Genomic DNA, 22,686 nt, shown 5'->3' on the forward strand with positions numbered 1-22,686 from the left:
GAAGGAGATATATGTGAGAGATGCAGTGTAAGGAGACCAGTGCTTGGCTATGGGTGGTGAGAATGGAGTGCAAGATAACCCTGAGCTTGGGAATCCCTGGGACTGCGCTTTACAGTAACAGGAAGTTTGGAAGAGTGATGAGTTTGGGAGGAAAGGTAGTGTAATGAGATCTTTCATTAAAGTTGACAGTCTATCCTTACCTGTTCATCTTGGGCAACTCACTCTGTCCCACCCAAAATAAAAATGGGGGAGACAAGACTCCTAATTATTGGTCATTGCCCTGGCTCTTAGAACCTACCCTTCAAAAGGTGTCTGTCATAGCCATAAGGTGAATTTGAGGACGAGAGGTAATTATGCCAGGAAGGGGGATTGCCCCACTATCATCTACCCAGATGTGCAAATCTTGTACATAACTACTTATTCACATGCTGCCCTCGTCCCCGCTAGAGTAAGCTCCTTGATGCTCCGGTTTGGTTCTGAATTGGGCCAATCCCCTGGTGGTTTGGGTCCAATATTGGAGTGAAACTTACTTAGCCATTGGGTAGGGAAGGAGCAGTGTGGATCTGACATCCGGATTTTGCCTAGATGCTTTGGCCATCAATTTTGAAAAGGACCATCTTGGAATGATATCTTTATTCCTGGGTGAAGCGAATTTAAGTGAAGCAGAGTTACACAAAGTCCACAGCCTCCACCTTTTCTTCCAGTGTCATCAAAGGCCAGCAGCAAGGCAACAGACAGGACAACTGGTGATGGCTTAGGTTGCAGTGGATGGCCTTGACTTCTTCAGTGTCTGACCAAGCACTATGTGCTCCACACGCCTGCTTCAACTGCCTTTGTGGCCCTTGGAACAGTTCTCATGGGAAGCAACTCACAGATGGGTTTTAGCCCATCAGAAATGGTTTAATGGCCACTGCACACGCCACAGCTTCTTGGAGCCACAGGTGAGAGTTGAGCGTCAGGCTCAGCAAAGGTGGAGGAGCCCTGCTACCAGAGATGCTGGTCCCTCTTGAACCTTTTTCCTTAATAAAGCCTCTGCCTTTGAGTTCCCCATTGTGGTGAGGTCTCCTCAAGTCTGTCTCCACTGAGATGAACAGGAAGTGATGTCAATGGTCTGAACCTTTGGTTCCCTGAGCCAGTTAGGTCTCAAAGATGGCTTTAATACCTTTTAAGGAAAACAACTTACATGAGGAAGAGAGGGTTAGGATGGCCCTCTTGCTACAGCAAGGACTGGTTTTTTGTCTTTGGGGAACTCTACTTTTGCCCAAGTCGGGGGCAGTTTTCCCAAGGGACAATGCTGCTCTGCCTATTTTGGTTTTGTTTTTAATTTTTTAGTTCGAAGATATTGGATTTCCCAATTACATGTAACATACATTTCCCAAAATGATAAGATGCAAACTGTCTCTCTCTCTCCCTTCTCTCCTCCCACTTGGAGATGGTAAGAAATTGGACTGGACCATACATGTATTATCATGCAAAACCTGCTTCCCTATTGGTCTTTGCTAGGAAAAGCTCTAAAAGCACACTCAGACCACAAAATAAAGCCGTACATACACTGATGCAAGAGATAGTCTGCTTTGGTCCGTATCCATCCCACTCCAATAGTTCTTTGTCTGGAGCATCCCCTATCCTAGATCCTGTCACTATACTTCTTGTTGCATATATGGAAGAAGACACGGTTGCTGATAGGTCAAGGGGCCAACAAACCTGTGACACCATGGCCTTGGGAGATGAACCGCCATTTCCAAGAAGGAATTGAAGAAGAGGTGACCAAGACGGGAAATCGGGGACTTGTAAATGTTGGCCTGGAGGCCTCCTGGATCTTCAGATGGATCCTGACTCCTTTCTTCCTGGCCCCTGGAACCTCAGTGACCAGAAAGAATGGTCTCCCCTCAGAGAGACAGGCTTTCTCCCCACCTTGCTCCTTTGGTCTCTTTGCATCTGTAGAGCTTCTCCAACTTCTGCTTTCTACTTACTTTGAAAATGGAGTTTAATGGCGATTCCTGATGTTCTGTTGCATGGCCAGAATTTGGTAGGAGAGAAGCAAACCTGAAAGCAGGGGCTGAGTGTTATGCCTCCCTCTCCCCAGGCCCCCCCAGAGTAATCAGGGAAAGTGTCTTTGATTCGCAACTCTCCTATTGCAGACTATGAATATTGGGTGTGTGGTAGATGGAGAATTCTAGCTTGACATCCCTCTTGGAGACAGGCTCCTGGCTTCAGCCTCCCAGTCTGGAAACCTGAGCCAGCTTTCCTTTCCTTTCTTTTTCGTAGGCCCCCTCCTCCTCCATTCAATTAGTTGCAGACTCTAACTTTGTTCCCTATTGCCTGTCACTGCTCCAATCAGATCCATTCACTAAAGATGATTTAACAGCCTACTGTGTGCTGGGGAACCTGGCCCGAGTCCCTAGAGAATGATCCAGACTTAGCCTGTGTGGAATCTGGCTACAGAGATCTAATAAAGGGCCACCGAGATCCCAGGCTTTATCATTGCCTCTTTCTCCTTTAACAGGAGCAAAAATCAGTGACCTTAGAACTAGAAGAACATTTCTGGGGCAGAGAGGTAGCACAGAGTAGATAGAATGCCACGCCTGGAGTCAGGCAGATCGGGTTCAAATCTGACCTTGGACCCTGGGCAAGTCACTTATTACCTAGCTCATTACCTAGTTCTTTTGCCTTAAAATGGATGTTTAGCATTGAGTCTAAAACAAAATGTAAGGATTTTTTAAAAAAGAAAGATAAGAAGAAAAGTATGCGCGCTTGGTCTCCTTGAAGAGCTTTAGCCTGTCCAGAATGTGGCCCACTGAGGTGCCAGGCTTCATCATTAGCTCTCTTTCCTTTAACAGAAATAAGGTCAATGAGCGCAGACCCAAAGGGACATTTGCCCTAATCGGGATGAGCCCCTGTCCCTCGGCCCCACGCCTTCTCTTTCCATCTGACCAGAGTGCTCTAAACATAATTAAACTTCCATTCTTTTGTAATGGAGGAGAGCTAAAGCACAAACAATCCCGAAGAGCAGATGATCCAAAAATAATTTCCACTGGGCCTCGGGATGGACAATCTGCGCCTTCTTCCTGCTGGTAGATTTACCGTCGTAATTACTTGCTCATAATGATGCCCCTGAGCTCCCACAAGTGGTGCAGCCCAGGAGGAAGCGGCAGACAGTCTGAAATTCACGTCCACTTTTGCCCTCGTCACTCCCCTCCACAGTGATGGAGAGTCCACACATTCGAGGCTTACCCCAAGCTGTCTGTCACCACTAATGTCCAAAACAGCAGCCACCAGCATCAGGAATGGGGAGATAAGGAGGGAGCTGCCATTTGGGGTGACAAGGCTTCAAGTCAGACTTGAATTTCTTGCATCAACGTTAATTGCCAGTGGCACCCGCCTATAAAAAACCATGTCTGGGGCTGGCCCGGTAGGATGTGTTGCAAGGAACCAAAAGGAGGCTACGTTACATCGTGATTTGTCTCCTTAGAGAGTTCCAGAGAGCCTGGGGTGAACCTCCCTGGGCCAGAGCCTCCAGTTGTTTCCAGCCCTCGGGATCCCTTCTCTCCCAGACTCGGGCACCGAGGGTGGCATCATGGATGGCTCTATCATATACCGATGGTTCAAGAACTTTAACTTGGTCCCAAACCTCTCTGACAAGTATGTCCTCATTACTGGCTGCGACTCTGGCTTCGGGAACCTCTTGGCTCGGAAACTGGATGAGCGAGGAATGCGGGTGCTAGCTACCTGCTTCACTGAGGAGGGAGCCCAGGAACTCCGAAGGGTGTCCTCCCATCGGCTACACATCACCCTTCTGGACGTCACCAAGACAGAGAGCATCAAGGCAGCAGCCCAGTGGGTACATGCCCATGTGGGAGAACAAGGTGGGGAGTCTTCCAGCTTCTCTGATTTGTCTTCTTTTTTAATCATTCCTCTTCCCTCCTCTCCCCCTTCCCGGACATTAGCAGAACCGGGATTTACATTTTGGTTCTGATTGGATAGATTTCCAGAGCTTTGAAGGGACTAGTTTTTGTTTGTCTATTTGTATTGAAGGTACACACACACACTTATTTAAACCCTTACCTTCCATCTTAGAATCAATATTCTATATCAGTTCTAAGAAAGAAAAGTGGTAAGGGCTAGGCAATGGGGGTGAAGTGACTTGTCCAGGGTCACACAGCTAGACAGTGTCTGAGGTCATATTTGAACCCAGACTCTCTATCTGCTGAGCCATCTAGCTGCCCCCAAGTATATATATTTTACAGTTCTGTCCTTGGGAGCAGAAGCAGAGAGGAATCAGTAAAGAGCCAATCACCCCTCCCTGTGCTTTCAGGCTGGGCTCTGGTTCACTCATGCTAGCAGGAGGTAAGAGACGTGTTGTGTGTGGCAGGACTGTGTGTCTCCGAGCAGGAAGGGGCCTTTGAGATCATATCCAACCACCTCATTCTGAGGAAACCGAGGCCCAAAGAAAGAATGACTTAGCCAAGTCACATAGCTAGTAAGGTTCAGAGCAGGTTCTCTTTCCCTGGTGCCTCTTTGAGCCTCTGATAGCCTTGATCGGGAAATTCTTCCTGCTTCTAGTCTCACTCTTTCTAGAGTCAAGAACAGAATTCTTTTTCTAGAGGGGCCATGAAGCATCCAGAGAGTTCTCTGTGCCAGGCGAGAGGGCTGATAGGCAGAGGAGTTTGCTTCTTCCTATTCATACTGGAGAGAGAAGGAAAGCCTCGTCGTAGATATGAGTCTGAAGGAATATATACTTGGCCAGGGTTAGAAGTTAAGCATCTTAGGAGTGAGGCCAATGGAGAGATGTCTGGGTCCAGAGACAGGAAGAGCTGAGTTCAAATCCAGATTCAAACACTCACTTGCTGGGGGGCCCTGGACAAGCCACTTAACCTTTATCCACCTCACTTTCCTCAATTGTAAATTGGCCATCATAGCAGCATCTATCTCCCAAGGTTATTGCAAGGATCAGATGAGGTAATATGTGTAAAGTGCACGGCACATAGTAGGGCCTTTTAAAAAACAGATTTCTTTCCTCCCTTCCTTCCTGTCCCAGGGTTACAACAAGGAGGGACAAGGGAGGCTAGTGCCACATCTGAGACGTCCCGGGCAGAGGCAGGGGAGGGATGGACTGGCCAGCTCTCAAAAGCCAAGAGGCCAAAGGGGAAGTCTTCCCCATGTGTCATGACCCCATCCGTGCTTCTCCACAGTGCCAGCATCCCTCCATCCCCTCGTCTCCACTGGGGCTGAGCTCTAGAGTCAAGCGATCCATCGATCCATCGACAGAAATTCAAGCCTAGATTTCTGGATGCTCTTCCTGCTTTGCCTTGTGACTCACGCCTGGACAAACTTCTTTTTCTTTCCTCTTCTCTCCCCTAAATTGCATAAAGTCTCATCACTCTGCTCCCGCCCTGCCTCCTGGCAGAGTTGTTAATGATTAACTCAGTCAAGTCTGAGTCCTACTTAGTACCTCCCGAGTCTCAGCCAAGCTTTTTCTTTATCCAAGTGCCAAGCATATAATCGTTCTTCTTTTCTTTGCCTTTAAATCCTGATCTTCCATCTTGGAATCAATATCATGTATTTTATTTTTAAATTAAACCCTCACCTTCTGTCTTAGAAACAATACTGTGTATTGGTTCCAAGGCAGAAGAGCAGTAAGGGCTAGACAATGGGGGTGAAGTGACTTGTCCAAGGTCATATGGTTAGGAAGCGTCTAAAGTTAGATTTGAACCCAGGTCCACCTCGCTGTCCCTCAATAACAGGCTAGCAAAGACCCCAACCCCAGGGGTTTGGACAGGGTGGCGCACGAATGCCAGCCGTCCTGTGTCTGTGTGCAGGGAGCTTCACCAGTCTGGTCTTTCTGGGACTCTGCCCTGGGGAGACTGTCATGGGTGTCAGGGGCAGGGGGAAGGAATGGGAATCAACCCTATCAACTCTATGACTGTAGACAAGCTACTTCCCCTCACAAAACTCTAGCTTCCCAACTTCTAAAGAAACAAGGTCACAAACCCCGTGCTACTGACTTCATAGGGTTCAGAGGAAAGCATGTTGCAAACATGAAGACATTACCTAAAATGTTTCTTTAGGAGGTAGCTCAGTGGATAGAATGGTGAGCCTGGAGTCAGGAAGACCTGAGTTCAAATTCAGCCTCAGACACTTACTGGCTATGTGACCCTGGAAAGTCATTTAACCTTGTTTGCCTCTGTTTCCTCATCTGTCAAAAGAACTGGAGAAGCAAATGGCAAACACTCCAGGATCTTTGCCAAGAGAGCCCCAAATGGGGTCATGAAGAGTTAGTAACAGGAGTCCTGGAGTCTAATCTTGGTTCTGCCACAATCACTTCCCTCTCCAGACCTCAGTTTCTTCATCTGTAAGAGATGGGGGTTAAATTAAGATCATCTGTCCTATCTCTAGTAGTCTATGACTCTGGCTGTCATTAGTGGTGGGCTGTGTAATACCTCAAGAAGCCATGATTTCATGAGGATGCTGGGTCATTTTCTTTGGGCTGCATATCATCTTTGTAGTCCCAGAACCCTCTGCGCTGTGGCTGCCACGATTCATCCCTCTGCTGCCAGGATGGAGATGAAGGCTCTTCCCATTCATCAAGGCTGGTTAGGATCCACTACCCCGGGCATCCTTGGACTGTTACTTGGGTCCTACCAGCCTGCCACTTCCTCCCAATAGAACAGAAACTCCTTGAGGCCAGGGACTCTTTCCTCCTTGTCTTTTTAGTCTAAAGGGTCTAGCAGCACTTGCATGGACTCAGGACTTGAGAAAAATAATTAGGCTGGAGGGCCTGACTTGGAAGAACCAAATTCCTATCCAGCCACAGACACTTGCAAGCTGTGGAACCCTGGACAAGCCACCGAATCTCTCTCAGCCTCAGTTTCCTCATCTGCAAAATGAGCATAAGAATGGCATGTAACTCCCAGGGTTAGTTTAAGGAGAAAATGATTTTTTTAAACCCTTACTTTCTGTCTTAGTATCAGCTCTAGGGCTAGGTCAAAGGGGCTAGGTAAACAGGATTAAGTGACTTGCCCAGGGTCACACAGCTAGGAAGTAATATGAAGCCAGATTTGGTCCCAAGTCCTCTAACTCCAGGCTTGGCTCCCTCTCTACTGTATGACCTGTCTCAAGATGACATTTTGAACTCTTACCTTGTGTCTTATACTGTATGTATATATGTTTTTTCATATATATATATATATTTTATACATATTAATTTATATATTCCTAGATTTTGCATAAATATAATTCTTATTTTCACATATATTTCATACATTCATATATATATATATATATAGAGAGAGAGAGAGAGAGACAGAGAGAGAGAGACAGAGAGAGACAGAGAGAGACAGAGAGAGACAGAGAGAGACAGAGAGAGAGAGAGACCATATATAAGGTAGAAGAGCAGTAAGGGCTGGGCAATGGAAGTTAAGTGATTTGCCCAAGGTCACATGGCTAGGAAGTGTCTAAGGTCATATTTGAACCCAGGACTTCCCATCTCTAGGCCTGGATCTCAATTCATTAAGCCACCTACCTGCTCTACCCCAGAAGACTTTAAAAAAAAATAGACAATGGGAGTTAAGTGACTTGTCCAGGGTCACATAGCTAGAAAGTGCCTGAGGCCAGATTTGAACCCAGGACCTCCCATTTCTGGGCCTGGCTCTCAATCCACTGAGCCACCTAGCTGTACGCCCCCCCAAAGACTTTTTAAAAATACTTTTACAAACCTCAAAGTCCTGGTTATTATTATGAATAAATAAATGCTTGCTGATTGCTTGATTGACTGATGACCCTCAAGAACCATCTATCCAAGAAGAGCTAGAAAACAATTTAAATAAAGCAGAGAAATCAGTATTGGCTCTCAGTGTCCTACTATGCCCCACTGGGTTTGACAGAAGTGGAGCCAGATATCCGGATGAATGAAAAGAATGAAAAAGGGTTTTGCCCCATTTCCTCCTACCCTGCAACGAAACTGTGGTCTTTAGTTTGGCACAAAGATGAGTCCCAAAGCTCCGTTGTCTCTAGGACAACAGTAATAATAATTCATACTTTCTGCATAAAGAACTTTCCTCATAATAATCAGTTACATACAATAAATTTGTATCATGAGATAAAGAATAAAAATTTTCTTTCATTTTTATCAATGAGGAAACAGAGATGTAGCAAGATTAGGTGACTTGTCCATGATCACACAGCCAAAATGAAGTCAAGTCAAGATTCAAACCCACATCTTCCTACACTAAATCGAGTTCTTTAGCTGCTATGCTGGATGGTTTTCTTAGTCTGGTTGCTTTAAGTTTTTAAAAATTTATCCTTTAAATTAAAAAAGAATTTCTCTGCCCCTTCCATCAAAAACAAAAATAAAATTCTTATAGAAAGTACGTGCGGTCAAGCAAAACAAATTCCCGTATCAACTGTGTCCAAAAAGGCGTGTCTTATTCTGTACCCCGAGTCCTTCGCTCCTCTGGCAGGAGACGGTGGAATGTTTTGTCAGCATCTTCTAGAATCATGATAATTCATTGCATTGACCTGAGTTCTTAAGTCTCAAAGTTGTTGACTTAAAACTTGTTATTGCATAAAAAGCTCCTTCGGTTTCCCCCATTTCACTCTGCATCAATTCATTCAACTCCTCCCAAGTTTCTCTAAAATTGTCTCTTTCATTATTTCTTACAGAAAAATAATATTTCATTATATTCATGTGCCAGAATTTGTTTTCATTCCGCAACCGATGGGCACTCACTCATAGTGAGAAGTCCCTAATCCTTACCCCTTGCTCTTCCTCCCAGGTGGGGCAGTACATAGAGTGCAGGGTCTGAAGTCGGGAGTGGTCATCTTCCTGAGTTCAAATCCAGCCTCAGACAGTTATTAGCCGTGTGAACCCTGTTTGCCTCGGTCTCCTCATCTGTCAAATGAGCTGGAAAAGGAAATGGCAAATTTGCCAAGTTGGCCAGGACTGAAACTACGGAACTCATTGGAGCATTTCACAGAGTTGTGGCAAAGAGCAAATAAGATAATGATTGAGGAAGCTTTTTGCAACCTTAAAGTAATAGAAATGTGAGGTTTTGTGGGAACATCCTGTAAATCACAATGGAATAAGATTAATTTATTACAATTCAAATTTGCATGTAATGAGAAAGCCTCAGGGGTTGGGATCTGGATTAAGTTCCCAGATCTTAAAATGTCAAGGCTGCACTGGGTGACTCCAGAGTTCACTTCCACCTCTAGATTTTAATTCTGTGACATGTTAAGGTGCAACATGGTGTGGTAGATAGAATCCTGGGCTTCCAATCAGGAAGATCTGGGTTCAAATTCTCCTTCTTATCCATTTGTGACTAGGCAAGTCATTTAACCTTTACCTGCTATAGATGATTACCTAAGATTTGTCTATTAAGTAATAGCATAGATTGCTAAGAATTGCCTTACACTGATGAAATCACTGATCCCTTGACATTTCCCCATACAAACATTTGTCTTTTCTTCCTTCTCCCTTCCCTCAGGGCTCTGGGGCCTGGTGAATAACGCTGGAATAGGCCTGCCCAGTGGCCCCAATGAATGGCTGACCAAGGAGGACTTTGCCAAGGTGATAAATGTGAACCTGCTGGGACTGATCGAGGTGACCCTGAACATGCTGCCAATGGTCAAGAAGGCCCGTGGCAGAGTTGTCAACATGTCCAGCTGTGGGGGCCGAGTGGCCGTCATTGGTGGTGGTTACTGCGTCTCCAAGTTTGGTGTGGAGGCCTTCTCTGACAGCATCCGGTGAGGGGACCCCATTCCTTTTACATAACCCTCTTTGCCCCCTGCTCTGTCCTTTATGAGGTAGTAAAAAAAGAAAGAAAGAATGATTCCCTTGGGTCTGTCATCCCCAAACTAAGGAGGAATTCAATTCCAGTCTGGAAAGTTCTGAAAGGGCCTTCTCTGGAGGAATGGTGGCCCATTGTTTCCTATTTGTAGAGGACCAAGTCAGAAGGAGAAGGCTAAAACTTTAGTGAGGGATTTTTAAAATAATAGATTTTGGAGAGTATCTGGGTGGCTCAGTGGATTGAGAATCAGGCCTAGAGATGGGAGGTCCTAGGTTCAAATCTGACCTCAGACACTTCCCAGCTGTGTGACCCTGGGCAAGTCACTTGACCCCCATTGCCTAGCTCTTCTGCCTTGGAACCAACACACAGTATTGAGTCCAAGATGGATGGTAAGGGTTTAAAAAAATAATAATCATAGATTTTTATTGACATTTCTTGTTTTGTTTTTTAATCACCTCAATTGCCCCTTGCATCCCTTCCTCAGTGAAGGGTCTTTCAATATTCAGACAGGAACAGGGATGAGAGGGCAAATATGAGGAGAGTTGAACTATCTTTTCCCCTATAGCTGTCTCAGTATGGAAAAGAACTTTGTCTAGGAGAACACTGAGCCGCCATATTGAAAAAATCAAGCTTTAGTCAGTGAACAGGCATTGAATAAGTGACTGCTTAGTGCCAGGCACTAATACACTGATAGAATAAAACAGTCCCTGCCTTCAAGAAGCATCCAGTCTATCTAAGCGATCACCCTAGTGCAAATATCAATAACATGGAAATAGGTCTTGATCAATGACACGTAAAACCCAGTGGAATGTGCGAGGAGGGGAGGAAAAGAGCATAAATCATGTAACCATGGGGAAATAGCCTAAATTAATGAATTAAATAATTAAACTTTAAAAAAATAATCATGAAAAAAAAGAAGCATCCAGAAGACAGCGCAGATGAGAACGCTGGGGAAAGGAAGTGAGCAAGTCACAAGGATGCTCAGTGGAGCCACAAGGCAATAATTTTTCATGTACTTTCCAGTAGCAGAGACAATATTGATTTGGTAACTCTTCGCTGAGGAAGAGATAAAGAGTTGGAGATGAGAGGGGTACCAAGGTCTATGGTAGTCCAGCCTTGGTATCCTGGCAGAGGAGGGTCTGGCGATAGCTAGATGAACGGAGGGGGCAAGGATCGCCCTACACAGCCTCCAATGTGTGTCTTGGGAGGTGAGGGTATAAGGAAGACCAGGAGGAAAAGAGGTGGGAGGGAACTCAAGAAAGAAACTATACTCCCACAATCCAATTTCTTTTCCCATCATCCCTTTCTAAACCCTCAGACTGGAAAGAAGTTGGCGTGGAGAAGACGGAGTGCGTGGCAGCGGGGACCTAGTAGTAGTTCCTGCCCGGTTTAATTGAGAATAGTTGTTGAGCATTTAAGGAGAGTCATTTGCCTGAATTTCACCTTTCCTGTGTGTTTTAGGAAGCCCCCCAGGTACAAATTCCAGCCAGTCGGGTGAGAGCATGGGTGTCAGCTCACTTAAAGTGGATGGGCTGGCACCCCCTCCCACACACAATTGCCCAAAGTCTAGAAAGTGGTGGGGCCTGGAGCCGTGTTGAGCTGAGTTCATAACTTCCCTACTAGGAGGGAGCTCTATTATTTTGGGGTGAAAGTCTCCATCATCGAGCCTGGAAACTACCGGACCTCCATTTTGGGCAACGAGGACATAGAAAGACGCATGCAACGCCTGTGGGAGCGGCTGCCCCAGGAGACCAAGGAGAGCTACGGGGAGGAGTACTACTCCATTTGTAAGTGCCCCACACACACACAGTAGGGCAGGACAAGGGGAGGGGGAGTGGTGGCAGTGACCACCGCAGCTCTGAGTGCCTTCAAGGGGTCAGGGTCTGGGGGGGAGGGGGCTTCTGGACAGCAGGAATCGCTCAGGGTACTCCCCACTTCTGTGCCAACGTTTTGCACAAGTATAGAGGAGTGGAGTGGGATGAACTGGAGGACAGCCTGGAAGAGGAAAGGAAATGACCCTGAGCAAGTCGCTTAACCTCTGTTTACCTCGGTTTCTTCACTTGTAAAATGGGGATAAAAATACTAACTTCCCAGGTTTTTGTGAGAATCTAATGAGATAATAATTATCAAGTGATTTGCACAGAGCCTGGCACATAGCATAAGGGCTGTCTAAGTATTAGCTATTATTATTATCGGGGCAGCTAGATGGCACACTGGATACAGGACAAGGCATGGAGTTAGGAAGACTCCTCTACCCGAATTCAAATCTGAAATCAGATACTTACTGGTTTGTGACCCTGGGCAAGTCATTTAACCTTGTTTGCCTCAGTTTCCTCATGTGTAAAATGAGCTAGAGAGGGAAATGGCAAGCCACTCTTTTTTTTTTTAAATTAAAACCCTCTGCTTTAGAATTGATACTGTTCCAAGATAGAAGAGCAAGAAGGGCTAGTCAAATGGGGGTTAAGTGACTCACCCAAGGTCACATCTGAAAGTATGTTTCAGTAAGCTTCTGAAGCTGTTTGAACTCAAATATTCCTGTCTCCAAATCTGGACCTCTGCCCATTCCATCCAACCTTATCCTCCCAAAATATTCTTACAGCCTCTGTTTGAAAAATTCCAAATTAGGTAGAACCCACCATGTCCTAAGACAGCCTCAACTCCTTTTTGACAGTTTTAATGGTTAGATTTTTCCCTCAGCATCAAGCTTTGTAGTTGCCTTTTTGCACCTTCCACCAGTGGTTTTAGGTTCTGCCCTCTGGGACCCAATAGAACAAGTCAAACCTTCTTTCGATGACCTGAGAACTCTTCAAATACTGGGAGGCAGCAACGAAGTTCTCTCCCTGCACTGCCCCCCACCCAAGTCTTTTCTTCTGGCCCAACTCCTTCAACATCTCCACCATCGCAGCTCTCCCCTTCTGCCTGCACTCCAGTTTATTGGTGTCCACCTCAGCCTGGGGTGGCCGGAAGTAAGGACAATACCCCAGAAGAGGTCTGACCAGGGCCCAATACAGAGGGACTCATCCCCTCCTTTTTCTTGGAAGTTCTGCCTCTCAGAGCAGTCCAAAGTTACATTCACTACCATGAAAACCCCCAGAACCTTTCCCAACCATCTGGCATCTTTCGGTCTTCCTCAGTCTTGTTAAGTCGATTTTTTGGCCCGAGAATATGATCTTTCATTTCTCCATATCATTTCTTCGTTAGATTTAGCCTAGAACTCTAGCCTGTCAAGTCTTTTTGGATCCTGGCCCTGCCTGCTATGTGCCAGCTCTTGCCAACCCCATCTGACCCCCCAGTCTGTGGCATCTCATCTGCAAGTTTGATGAACACTTCTTTCTTTTATTTATCCAAACCAAAAATATTAAGTAGCAGAAGGCCATCCACAAACCCCTGAGGCATACCTTTGGAAACCTCTTGTCAAACTAACACTAAACGATTTTTTAAAAAACTTTTAACTTCTGTCTATCCTACGAAATATCGGTCAAGTATCTATAATACCAAGTATCTGTTCCAAGGCAGAAAGAGCTAGCATTTGGGGTTCAATGACTTGCCTGGGGTCACATAACTAGGAAGCACCCAAGGTCAGATTTGAATCCAGGTCCTTCAGACTCCTGGACGGACTCTCTATCCTCTGAGTCATGGAGCTGCCCCCACTAAACTATTAACAACTCTTCTTTGAGTCTGGCCATTCAACTTGTTTAGACTCCATCTAATTAGAATATCATCTAGGGCATTTTACCTTCTTCCACCCACAAAAATAGCATGATGAGATATTTTATCAAATGTTAAAATCTAGAAAATCAGTTTCAGCACATCACTGATCTTCTAGTTGATAGCCCTGTTTAAAAAATAAAAAGGAATTAAGATTACTCCTTACTAGATAGATGTTCATTAACCATCTTTTTTAATGTCATTTTATTTTTTCCCAATTACATGTCTATTTAATACTAATTGCTTTTCTCAATTTTTAAATTCTTCCCATCTCTTTATTAATCTAATTTTAAAGGTTCACAGAAAATGAAGATGAACTCACTAGCTTATAATCTGCAGAACTTCCCTCTACCAAAGGTTGAGACAATATTTACTCTTCTTGCATCCTTTGATCATTTCTGTTCTCTGTGATCTTTCTTCAAATATCACTTTAACAGGCACATCTATGAATTCTTTTGATATTCACAAACAGAGCTCCCCTGGGCCAAAGGACTCGAATTTATACAGGGCACCTAGATGCTCTCTGATGTTATCTTCACTTCTTACCTCCCTGGTAGCTATTTTTGTCCTATCATTTCTAATGTAGGTTTCTTTGGCAAAGAAAACAGAAGAGAAGGACTCGGCCAGCTCTACCCTACTTTGGGCCAGCGATTATGGTCCCATCCACTTCGAGCAACACTCCTGTTCCTTCTTTTTTCCTTCTATTCCTCTCAGTAGAGCCTAAAACAATGTTTTTCTTTACTGAGCTCAATCTCAGCCCATTCAGAGCTTTAGCACTCCTAATACTATGTTTATAGGACCATCCTGTGTTCTCAGTGTTCATCCATTAGTTTCTTTATCAACGGGATAGTATCAATAGTAGAATCCAAGAATCAAAGGCTTGGAGCTGGAAAGGACCTCAGGGGTCCTGGTCTTGTCCTCTCATTTTGCAGATGAAGAAACTAAAGCCAGAGGGATTAGATAATGGGTGAGAAAGCTTTCGCAAATAATAAAGAACCTTACAAATATTGGACATTTCCTAGACAGCTACCCACCCAACTATAGCTACTTCTTCCCTACATTAATTGGTCTCTCTTCACTGCTACCAAAGGGATTTTCCTTAAGCATAGATCTGACCATGCCACTCCCCTCCTCAGTAAACCCTAGTGGCTCCCTATTGCCTCTGGGACAAAATATAAACTCCTATGTTTAGTTTTTAAACCTTCCCCAACCTGTCTCTCCAGTCTTCTTGTACATTACTTCCCCTTCAACATTTTGCAACCCAGCCAAATTGGCCTTCTCTGTTTCTCAGACAGGACACTCCTATCTCTAGACCTCTGAATCAGTCCTCCCCCAGTGCCCAGAATGCACTGGCTCCTCCACTCCACCCCACAGGATCCCTCTCTTCCTTCAAGATGGAACTCAAGCACTCTCTTCTACTTGGAGCCATTCCTTGTCTCTTCATCTGCTAATGCCTTCCTTCTCAAACCACTTGGTTCTTCATTCCCTTTATTCTACATATCCATATATGTGGATCTCTCTCTCTCTCTCTCTCTCTCTCTCTCTCTCTCTCTCTCTCTCTCTCTCTCTCTCTCTCTCTGTCTCTCTGTCTCTCTCTCTGTCTCTCTCTCTCTATCTCTCTCTCTCTCTCTCTCTCTCTCTCTCTCTGTCTCTCTGTCTCTCTCTCTCTCTCTCTGTCTCTCTGTCTCTCTCTCTCTCTCTCTGTCTCTCTCTCTCTCTCTATCTCTCTCTCTCTCTCTCTCTCTCTCTCTCTCTCTGTCTCTCTGTCTCTCTGTCTCTCTGTCTCTCTCTCTCTGTCTCTCTCTCTCTCTCTCTCTCTCTCTCTCTCTCTCTCTCTCTCTCTCTTTTTCCCCATCCATCCATCTTTCTCTCACTCATCCTTTTTGCCTCCCCCAGGAAAATGTCAATGTCTCGGGAAGAGGGATTGACTATTTATATCCCCATAACTCAGCACAGTGCTTGGCACATAATACACACAATAAATTCTTGTTGACTAGTTGATGAATTTTCCCAAGTCATAAAGGATCATTCAAAACGGTCCACAAGCTAACACTGCCCCAGAAGCTCAAAAAAGCCTTCACGGCTGTCTCCTGGGAGCTCTGAATGAGGTCCGCTCCTCCTACACCCTGCTAACTAAGCCTGGAAAACCCCAATTTGGAGAGCCTTCCACATGGCCTTTAGCCTGCCCTACACATTTGGAACTCCAGCAGGAGGGAGGCTTCTTGGTGGGATCATTTTGACCCGTATTCACTCTAGTACGATAATGGGAACGTTATTGACTACTTGACATGAAAACATTGATCATTTTAAGTCTTTTTCTTAAAAAATAGTTGAAATTATTGGGCATTGCTATAGCTCCTGCAGTCCAGAAATCCGGATTTCTTTGATGAAGATATCTCCCGGGGGGGGGGGGGGGGGGGATCCCTTCTGCAGAGGTGCAGACCTGCAACAACTCTTTAACCACCTTCTTAAAGAGTTATCTTGGGGCACTGGAATAACTCGCTGGCCACGAACAGACAGTTTGTAATATCGTAGGCAGGACTGGAAATTAGGATTTGCTGACTCAAAGGTCAGTTCTCGACGAGCTATGCCACGCTGCTTTTCACTGAAGTTATACTTAAAATAGACTTTATATAGTTTAATATATGTGTATACGTATATAAATATAGTTTAAAGGTGGCGATATAGGGATCTTATGACTCCTTTTATGGAGCCAGCTCTTAAAGGTCATAGAATCCTTCTCTTCCTTCACAATGAAGCACAGGAAGCCATTCCTTATTTTCTTATCTGCTAATGCCTTAATTCTCAAACTACCTTGTTTTTCAGTGTCTTTATCTATTATCTATCCATGTCTCTATTCATTTTTCATCACTTAACTTTATTGCTTCCCTCAGTAAAATGTAAACTTCTTGGGAAGAAAGATTATTTCATTCAGAATATCTGTATGCCTATAATTTGTATTTTTGTATTGAGAAACATTCTATTCTTTCTGATTTGATTTCTGTAATTTGTTTTTAAAAATCATATCTTACTTGTTTCGTTCATCTCAGGACAGCAATAAGCTACTGACAGGTATACTCTGCCCAGTGTTGCCCTAGTCACTGCTTTTCTCCATTGCTAACACTAGTTAGTGATTACCAAGCCACTGTGGCAGACATAGTGAACAGAGAGCTAGTTAGGAGTCAGGAAGACCCAGATTCCAAGTCCTACCTCTCACTGGGACTGTGTGACCCTGGGTAAATTATTTAAACTCTATAAGCCTCAGGCAGCCCCCAAAGACTATAAATTGCAGAGCAGGGAGGGTGTATGAATTTTTTCCAATTACACATACAAATTATTTTTAACATTTTTTTAAATTTTGAGTTCCAAATTCCTCCCCTCTTTCTTCATTGAGAAGGCAAGAAATTTGATATAGGTTACATTTGTGCAGTCATGCAAAACATATTTTCATATTAGTCCTGTTGTAAAAGAAAACAGATAAAAACAAAAAAAAATTAAAGAAAGTAAAAAAATAATATACTTCTATCTGCAGTCAGATTCTAGCAGTTATTTCTCTTGAAGTGAATAACACTTTTTATCATGTCCTTCAGAATTATCTTGGATCTTTTATTACTAAAAATAGATAAGTCTTTTACACTTGATCATTTTACTGTACTTGCTGTAATTGTGAACAATGTTCTCCTGGTTCTACTCACTTCACTTTGCATCAGTTCATGTAAGTCTTTCCAGGTTTTTCTAATAGAATCCTGCTTGTCATTTCTTAGAGCACAATAGTATTCCATAACAACTTGTTCAGACATTCTCCAATTGATGGGCATCCTAGACAGAATTTCTTAACGGACAGTTCCCTATATTAGTCAAAACATAGGCCCACTCTGAAAAGAATCCTCAAATCACATTGTCATTCCCATGAATTCTGCCAGGTCTTCTAAAATCTCTGGGCTGCAGTTTTCTCATCTGGAAAATGAAAGAATGAGATGAATTTATTTCTTTTATAAAAATAATTTTATTGGCATCCTTTGTTTTTATATCATCTACATTTTCAACTATATCCCTGCCAGAGCATTGTCTTATAATAAAGAATTTTTAAGAAGTTTTTGAAAGTTCAGCACAACTAACCAACATATTTTTTAAAACCTGGTATTCTGCACTCACAATCCCCTCCCCACCCACCCACCCACCCACACATATACACACACTCAGGAGATGCCTTCTATCTCTACTTTGGTACCAACTTGATCATTATACTTTTATAATGTTCAATTTCATTTATTTTATTAATGTTCTATCTTTTTACATTGCTGATTTTCCTGGTTCTAACTACTTCATTTTGCATCAGTTCATAGAAATAATTCCACGATTCTCTGTATTCATTATATTCATCATTTCCTCACTGTTGTTGAGTCATTTTTCAGTCATGGCCAAGTCTTTGTGACCCCATTTAGGATTTTCTTGGCAAAGATACAAGAATGGTTTGCCATTTCTTGCTCCAGATAATTTTACAGATGAGGAAATTTAGGCAAGCACCATAAAGTGACTTGCCCAGGGTCACACAGCTAGAATCTGAGACCATTTGTGAACTCAGGAATACGAGTCTTCCTGTCCCCAGATCTAGCACTCTTCCCACTATGCCACGTAACTGCCCCATTTCCTAATATTCCATTACATTTATGTACATAGTCCCCAATCAATGGGGGTCTACTTTGTTTCCAGTTCTTTGCTAGCACTAAAAGTGTTGCAATAAATACTTTGACTCTTTAGTTTCTAAGTTCTCACAGAAAGCTCTGAATTTCAGCGTTTGGGAGCTAGAGATAGCCCGAATGTAGAAAAGCTGCATGGTGGCCGACTTCTCCTGGTTCTTGGGAAGTGGGAGCAACATGGTTCTAGAACATATATGAAAATCCAAGTCTCAGAGAACTATAGGAACTGGAAAAAATGGAGATTAGAAAGATGCAAAGCTGTGGGGATATGATGACGTAGCTCTCCAATGAAGACTTTGCCCGACATTGGGAAAGCACAGGACGCTGCTTAATAGGTGAAAACAAGAAATGTTGTGGGGCGATTTATGAAGAGAGAGAGATGTCATAGAACCTTGACTCTCAGCACGGAAAAGAATTCAAAGGCCAGTAAGATGTGGTTCAAATCCTATCTCAGATCCTTACTAGCTATGTGATCCTGGACTCTTAACCCATGCCCAAAGGGCAATGCTCTCTATAAATACTGCACAACAAGGAGTCAACCAGCCTTTAGTGAAAGAACTCCATTGAGGATCGATTTCCTCCTGGAAGAGCCTATTCTATTTTTGGATAGGTCTAATTGTTGGGAAACTCATAGCTCTTAGCTCTAGCTTCTGAGACCAAGGAGAATCCTTCTAATCTGTCTTCCATGGGCAAGCCCTTCATGTACTTGAAACAATCTATGACAGCCTTCCTGAGACTTCTCTTCTCCTGTGTAAAGATTCACAATTCCCTCAAGCGATCCTTATTTAGCATGATCTTGAGACCCTTCACTGTCTGAATCTTTTCCTTCTGGATGCCCTCCAGCTCACCAATGGCTTTTTAAAGACTGTCCTTTCCATATAGCCTTCAGTCAGCCTGTTTCAGCTGGCAAACTCATTCATCCCTCCTTAAAGCTCCTTCTCTCCCCACCCTCTCAGGTGAGAATATTAATAAGCTGGAGGACATCGAGTCCTCATTTCTTAGTGAGTCAATAAGCATTTATTTAGGGTCTACTAGGTGTCAGGCAAAGCCTAAGCACTGAGGATACAAAAAGGAACAAAAGATAATCCCTGCCCTCAAGAAGAGACAAGAAGAGGGAGCAGCTGGGTGGCTCTGTGGATTGAAAACCAGGCCCAGAGATGAGAGGTCCTGGGTTCAAATCTGACCTCAGACACTTCCCAGCTGTGTGACCCTGGGCAAGTCACTTGACCCCCATTGCCTAGCCTTTACCACTTTCCTAGAAGCCTTAGAACCAATACACAGTATTGATTCTAAGACGGAAGGTAAGGGTTTAAAGAGAGAGAGAGACAACAAGAAAATCAATATGTACAAACAAGCTACACACTGGATAAGTAGGAAATAATGAAGACAGAAGGAACTAGAATTAAAAAAGGTTGGAAAGAGATCCTGTTGGAAAGATGGGATTTTAACTGGGATTTGAAGCAATCTAAAGGAGGGAGTAGGCAGAGATGAGGAGGAAGTCCATTGGGAGAGAGCCAGAGAAAATACTGAAAGCTGAGAGATAGAATGTCATGTTCTTGGAATAGCAAAGAGGCCAATGTCACAGGATCAAAGAGTACACAGGAAGAGTAAGAAAAATAAATTAGAATGTTGGAAAGATAAGAGGGTATTAGGTTAGAAAGGACTTTGAATGCCAGAGGATTTTGAATTTGATCTGAGAGGGAGAGAGAGGGAGGGAGAGAGGGAGGAAGGAAGGAAGGAAGGAAGGAAGGAAGGAAGGAAGGAAGGAAGGAAGGAAGGAAGGAAGGAAGGAAGGAAGGAAGGAAGGAAGGAAGGAAGGAAGGAAGGAAGGAAGGAAGGAAGGAAGGAAGGAAGGAAGGAAGGAAGGAAGGAAGGAAGGAAGGAAGGAAGGAAGAAGAAAAAATAATTGAAAGATAGGGGATGATAGAGGGGCAATCTGTTAAAAGTGATGGGATGGAGTAGGATAACTTGAACAGGTAGAGGGGTTAACCTTGTTAAGGAATAAGGCTACTGCCCACCTGTATAACCTGTATCATATTGCTTACTGCCTAAGGAAAGGGGGAGAGGAGGGAGGGAAAAGGAAGAAAATTTGGATCACAAAATGTTAGAAAATGGATGTTAGAAACTGTTTCTTATTGCAATCAGGGAAAAAAAACACATTTTAAAAAATGGACTAAGAGTACCTCATCATGTGAGACAGAGATGAAGGAGGGGGTAATGGAAGAGGGCCTATGAGTGATAGGAGATGAGAAAGAGAGGGAAAGTGGGAGCTTTTAGTAAATGGCCTCAAATTTTTTTGCAAAATATGAGATAAGGGTCTCAACTTACAGATGAAGAAATGGTGGTTGAGGTCTAGTGATCTTCCCAGAGTCATATGGGTAGCAAGTAGCAGAGCAGAAATTTATTTGATTTGATTTGATTTTTTAGTATTTTTTTCTTTTTAACATCTTCTTGGTGCCTTCTGTTTTTACAGAGCATAAATGTATAAACTGCATTATTTAAGTGTGGCTAAAACAGTTTCCCAGGTCATTTGACTTCAGGTCTATTTGCCACTATTTCCTGTGTGATCTGGCCAGTCTTCTCCACTAGGCTGTAAACTCCCTAGGAAAGTGTGGGGGACCAAGGGGTTAAATCCCCCCAAACACTTCCCCTCTTCTCCTGACATTCTTGCAAGGGGTCATAAAGAGGACACAGTTGCAGAGAAGAGAACAAGGTAACCTTGATAAAGATATGGAGGGTAGGAAGAAATTTCTTCCCTGGCTCCATCAATGCCAGGCTCTAGTCAAAATTATTTTTGTTGACTATGATTCCAATAATGAGCTAGCTTGGTTCCCACAGTAAGAAGTAATACAGGGACAGCTTCTGGCTCAGGAGAGTCAGAAGCTTGAAGCAGAAGCCAGAAGCCTGTTGGAGGAGAGCATGATGGAATAAAGACTGTTAGAAGGCTACTGGCGCTAAGAGGGGTTAGGGTTAGAGCATCAGAGGAGATGGCGAGAGAGGGAGTCCATTGTTTATGCAGAATCTCTAACCTCTCATTTTCTTTTGCCTCTTCTACAGACACCAGAAAATTAAAAAATGTGACTAATCTGGCAGATCCAAAAATCACCCAAGTCACAGACTGTTTAGAGCACGCCCTTACCTCTCGAAGACCCCGGATCCGTTATAGTCCTGGCTTGGACGCCAAACTCCTCTACCTCCCGCTGGCTTTCTTCCCCACGCCACTAACGGACTTCATCCTGAGCCACTACTTCCCAAAGCCAGCAGATAGTGCCCTTTGAGACCCCGAGGGGGGTGCTGGCACCTGGTACCATAGGATGTCCCAGAGGGACTGATTTTCTTCAGCTGAAACTTCCCACCCCAGGATTCTTTGTGCCCCTCACCATGAGCTTCCTCCACCAAGCCAATGCTCAAGGAAAACACAGGGTAGCGTTCCCAGGTCCATAAGTGCCACCGTGATTCTGGGTAACCACAAGAGTACATTAACAGCGCTAAGCTACATTCACATAGCATTTTCTTGGTTCATGAAGCACTTTGTTCACCATTATCCTGGGGAACAGTTGGCAGAGTATTGTTCTCCCTATTTGACAGATAAGCAAACCGAAGCTCCAAAAGTTCAAGTGATTTGTCCAAGGATGCACATCAAGTGAGCAGCAAAGCCTAGGTCTTCAGATTCTCCAACTAGTGGAATTTCCATTACACCCAGTTGCATTGAAGCCTCAAGAGGACCAGCGACTCAGTCCCATCAATTTGTTTTTGCTGGCATGCAATGCCAAAGTTAAGAAAAGAACAAAGAGTTCCTTTCACATATTTGACCACTGTTGTCTTTCACAACATAACCAATATTGAAACATGTCCTGCATGATCGCACATGTATAACCTCTTTCAGATTTCTTACTGTTTCAGGGAAGGGGGAGGCAAGGGAGAGAATTTGAAACTCAAAAAATTTTCAAATGAATGTTCAAAATTGTTCTTACGTGCCACTCAGAAAATAAAATGATTGAAGAAAACCAATTAATTAATTCTAAAATCAAATATTTCATCAACAACTGTAATCAGCTCTCAATTGTCCAAACAAAAGAATGTTGAGGAAGTTGCGGGAAGTCATTAGATCTAATTGTAATGTCTCTTTTCTGGTTTTGGTCTTGTGAGGCAGCACCGTAATTCATGATTCTTTTCCATGTAAGAAGCTTGAAGTGATTTCCCTACAAATTTCCACTATCTTAGTCAGTAGATGCATGCTGTGCATATTAATAAACATTTACAATCGCTGCTTTCAAGGATCTTAGAGTCTCTGAGAGTCGATGCTCAGGCACAAGGAATTAATCGAAATAAATGAATGAGAGCCTTCTACCCAGAAGGGACTTTCTCAGTGCCAGTACTTGTATGGTGCTTTAAGGTTCCAAAAGGGTTTCTCCCAACCATTCTGTGAAGGAAGTCCTAGTCACGACTCCATTTTATAGATGAGGAAACAGAGAGAGAATGATTAAGTG

General features: G+C 43.7%; 1 protein-coding gene across 1 annotated transcript; it reads left to right on the plus strand.

Moving 5' to 3' along the window:
- The first annotated feature begins 3,398 nt into the window (after window positions 1-3,398).
- LOC130454329 (short-chain dehydrogenase/reductase family 9C member 7-like) lies at window positions 3,399-22,473 on the plus strand. The gene is made up of 4 exons (XM_056797827.1): window positions 3,399-3,866; window positions 9,486-9,744; window positions 11,412-11,575; window positions 21,254-22,473. Exons 1-4 carry the CDS (start codon window positions 3,578-3,580, stop codon window positions 21,472-21,474), a joined length of 933 nt encoding a protein of 310 aa, XP_056653805.1. The 5' UTR covers window positions 3,399-3,577; the 3' UTR covers window positions 21,475-22,473.
- The last annotated feature ends 213 nt before the right edge of the window (window positions 22,474-22,686 follow it).

This window comes from Monodelphis domestica, chromosome 5, assembly GCF_027887165.1.
Source record: "Monodelphis domestica isolate mMonDom1 chromosome 5, mMonDom1.pri, whole genome shotgun sequence".
Classification (NCBI taxonomy): Eukaryota; Metazoa; Chordata; class Mammalia; order Didelphimorphia; family Didelphidae; genus Monodelphis; species Monodelphis domestica.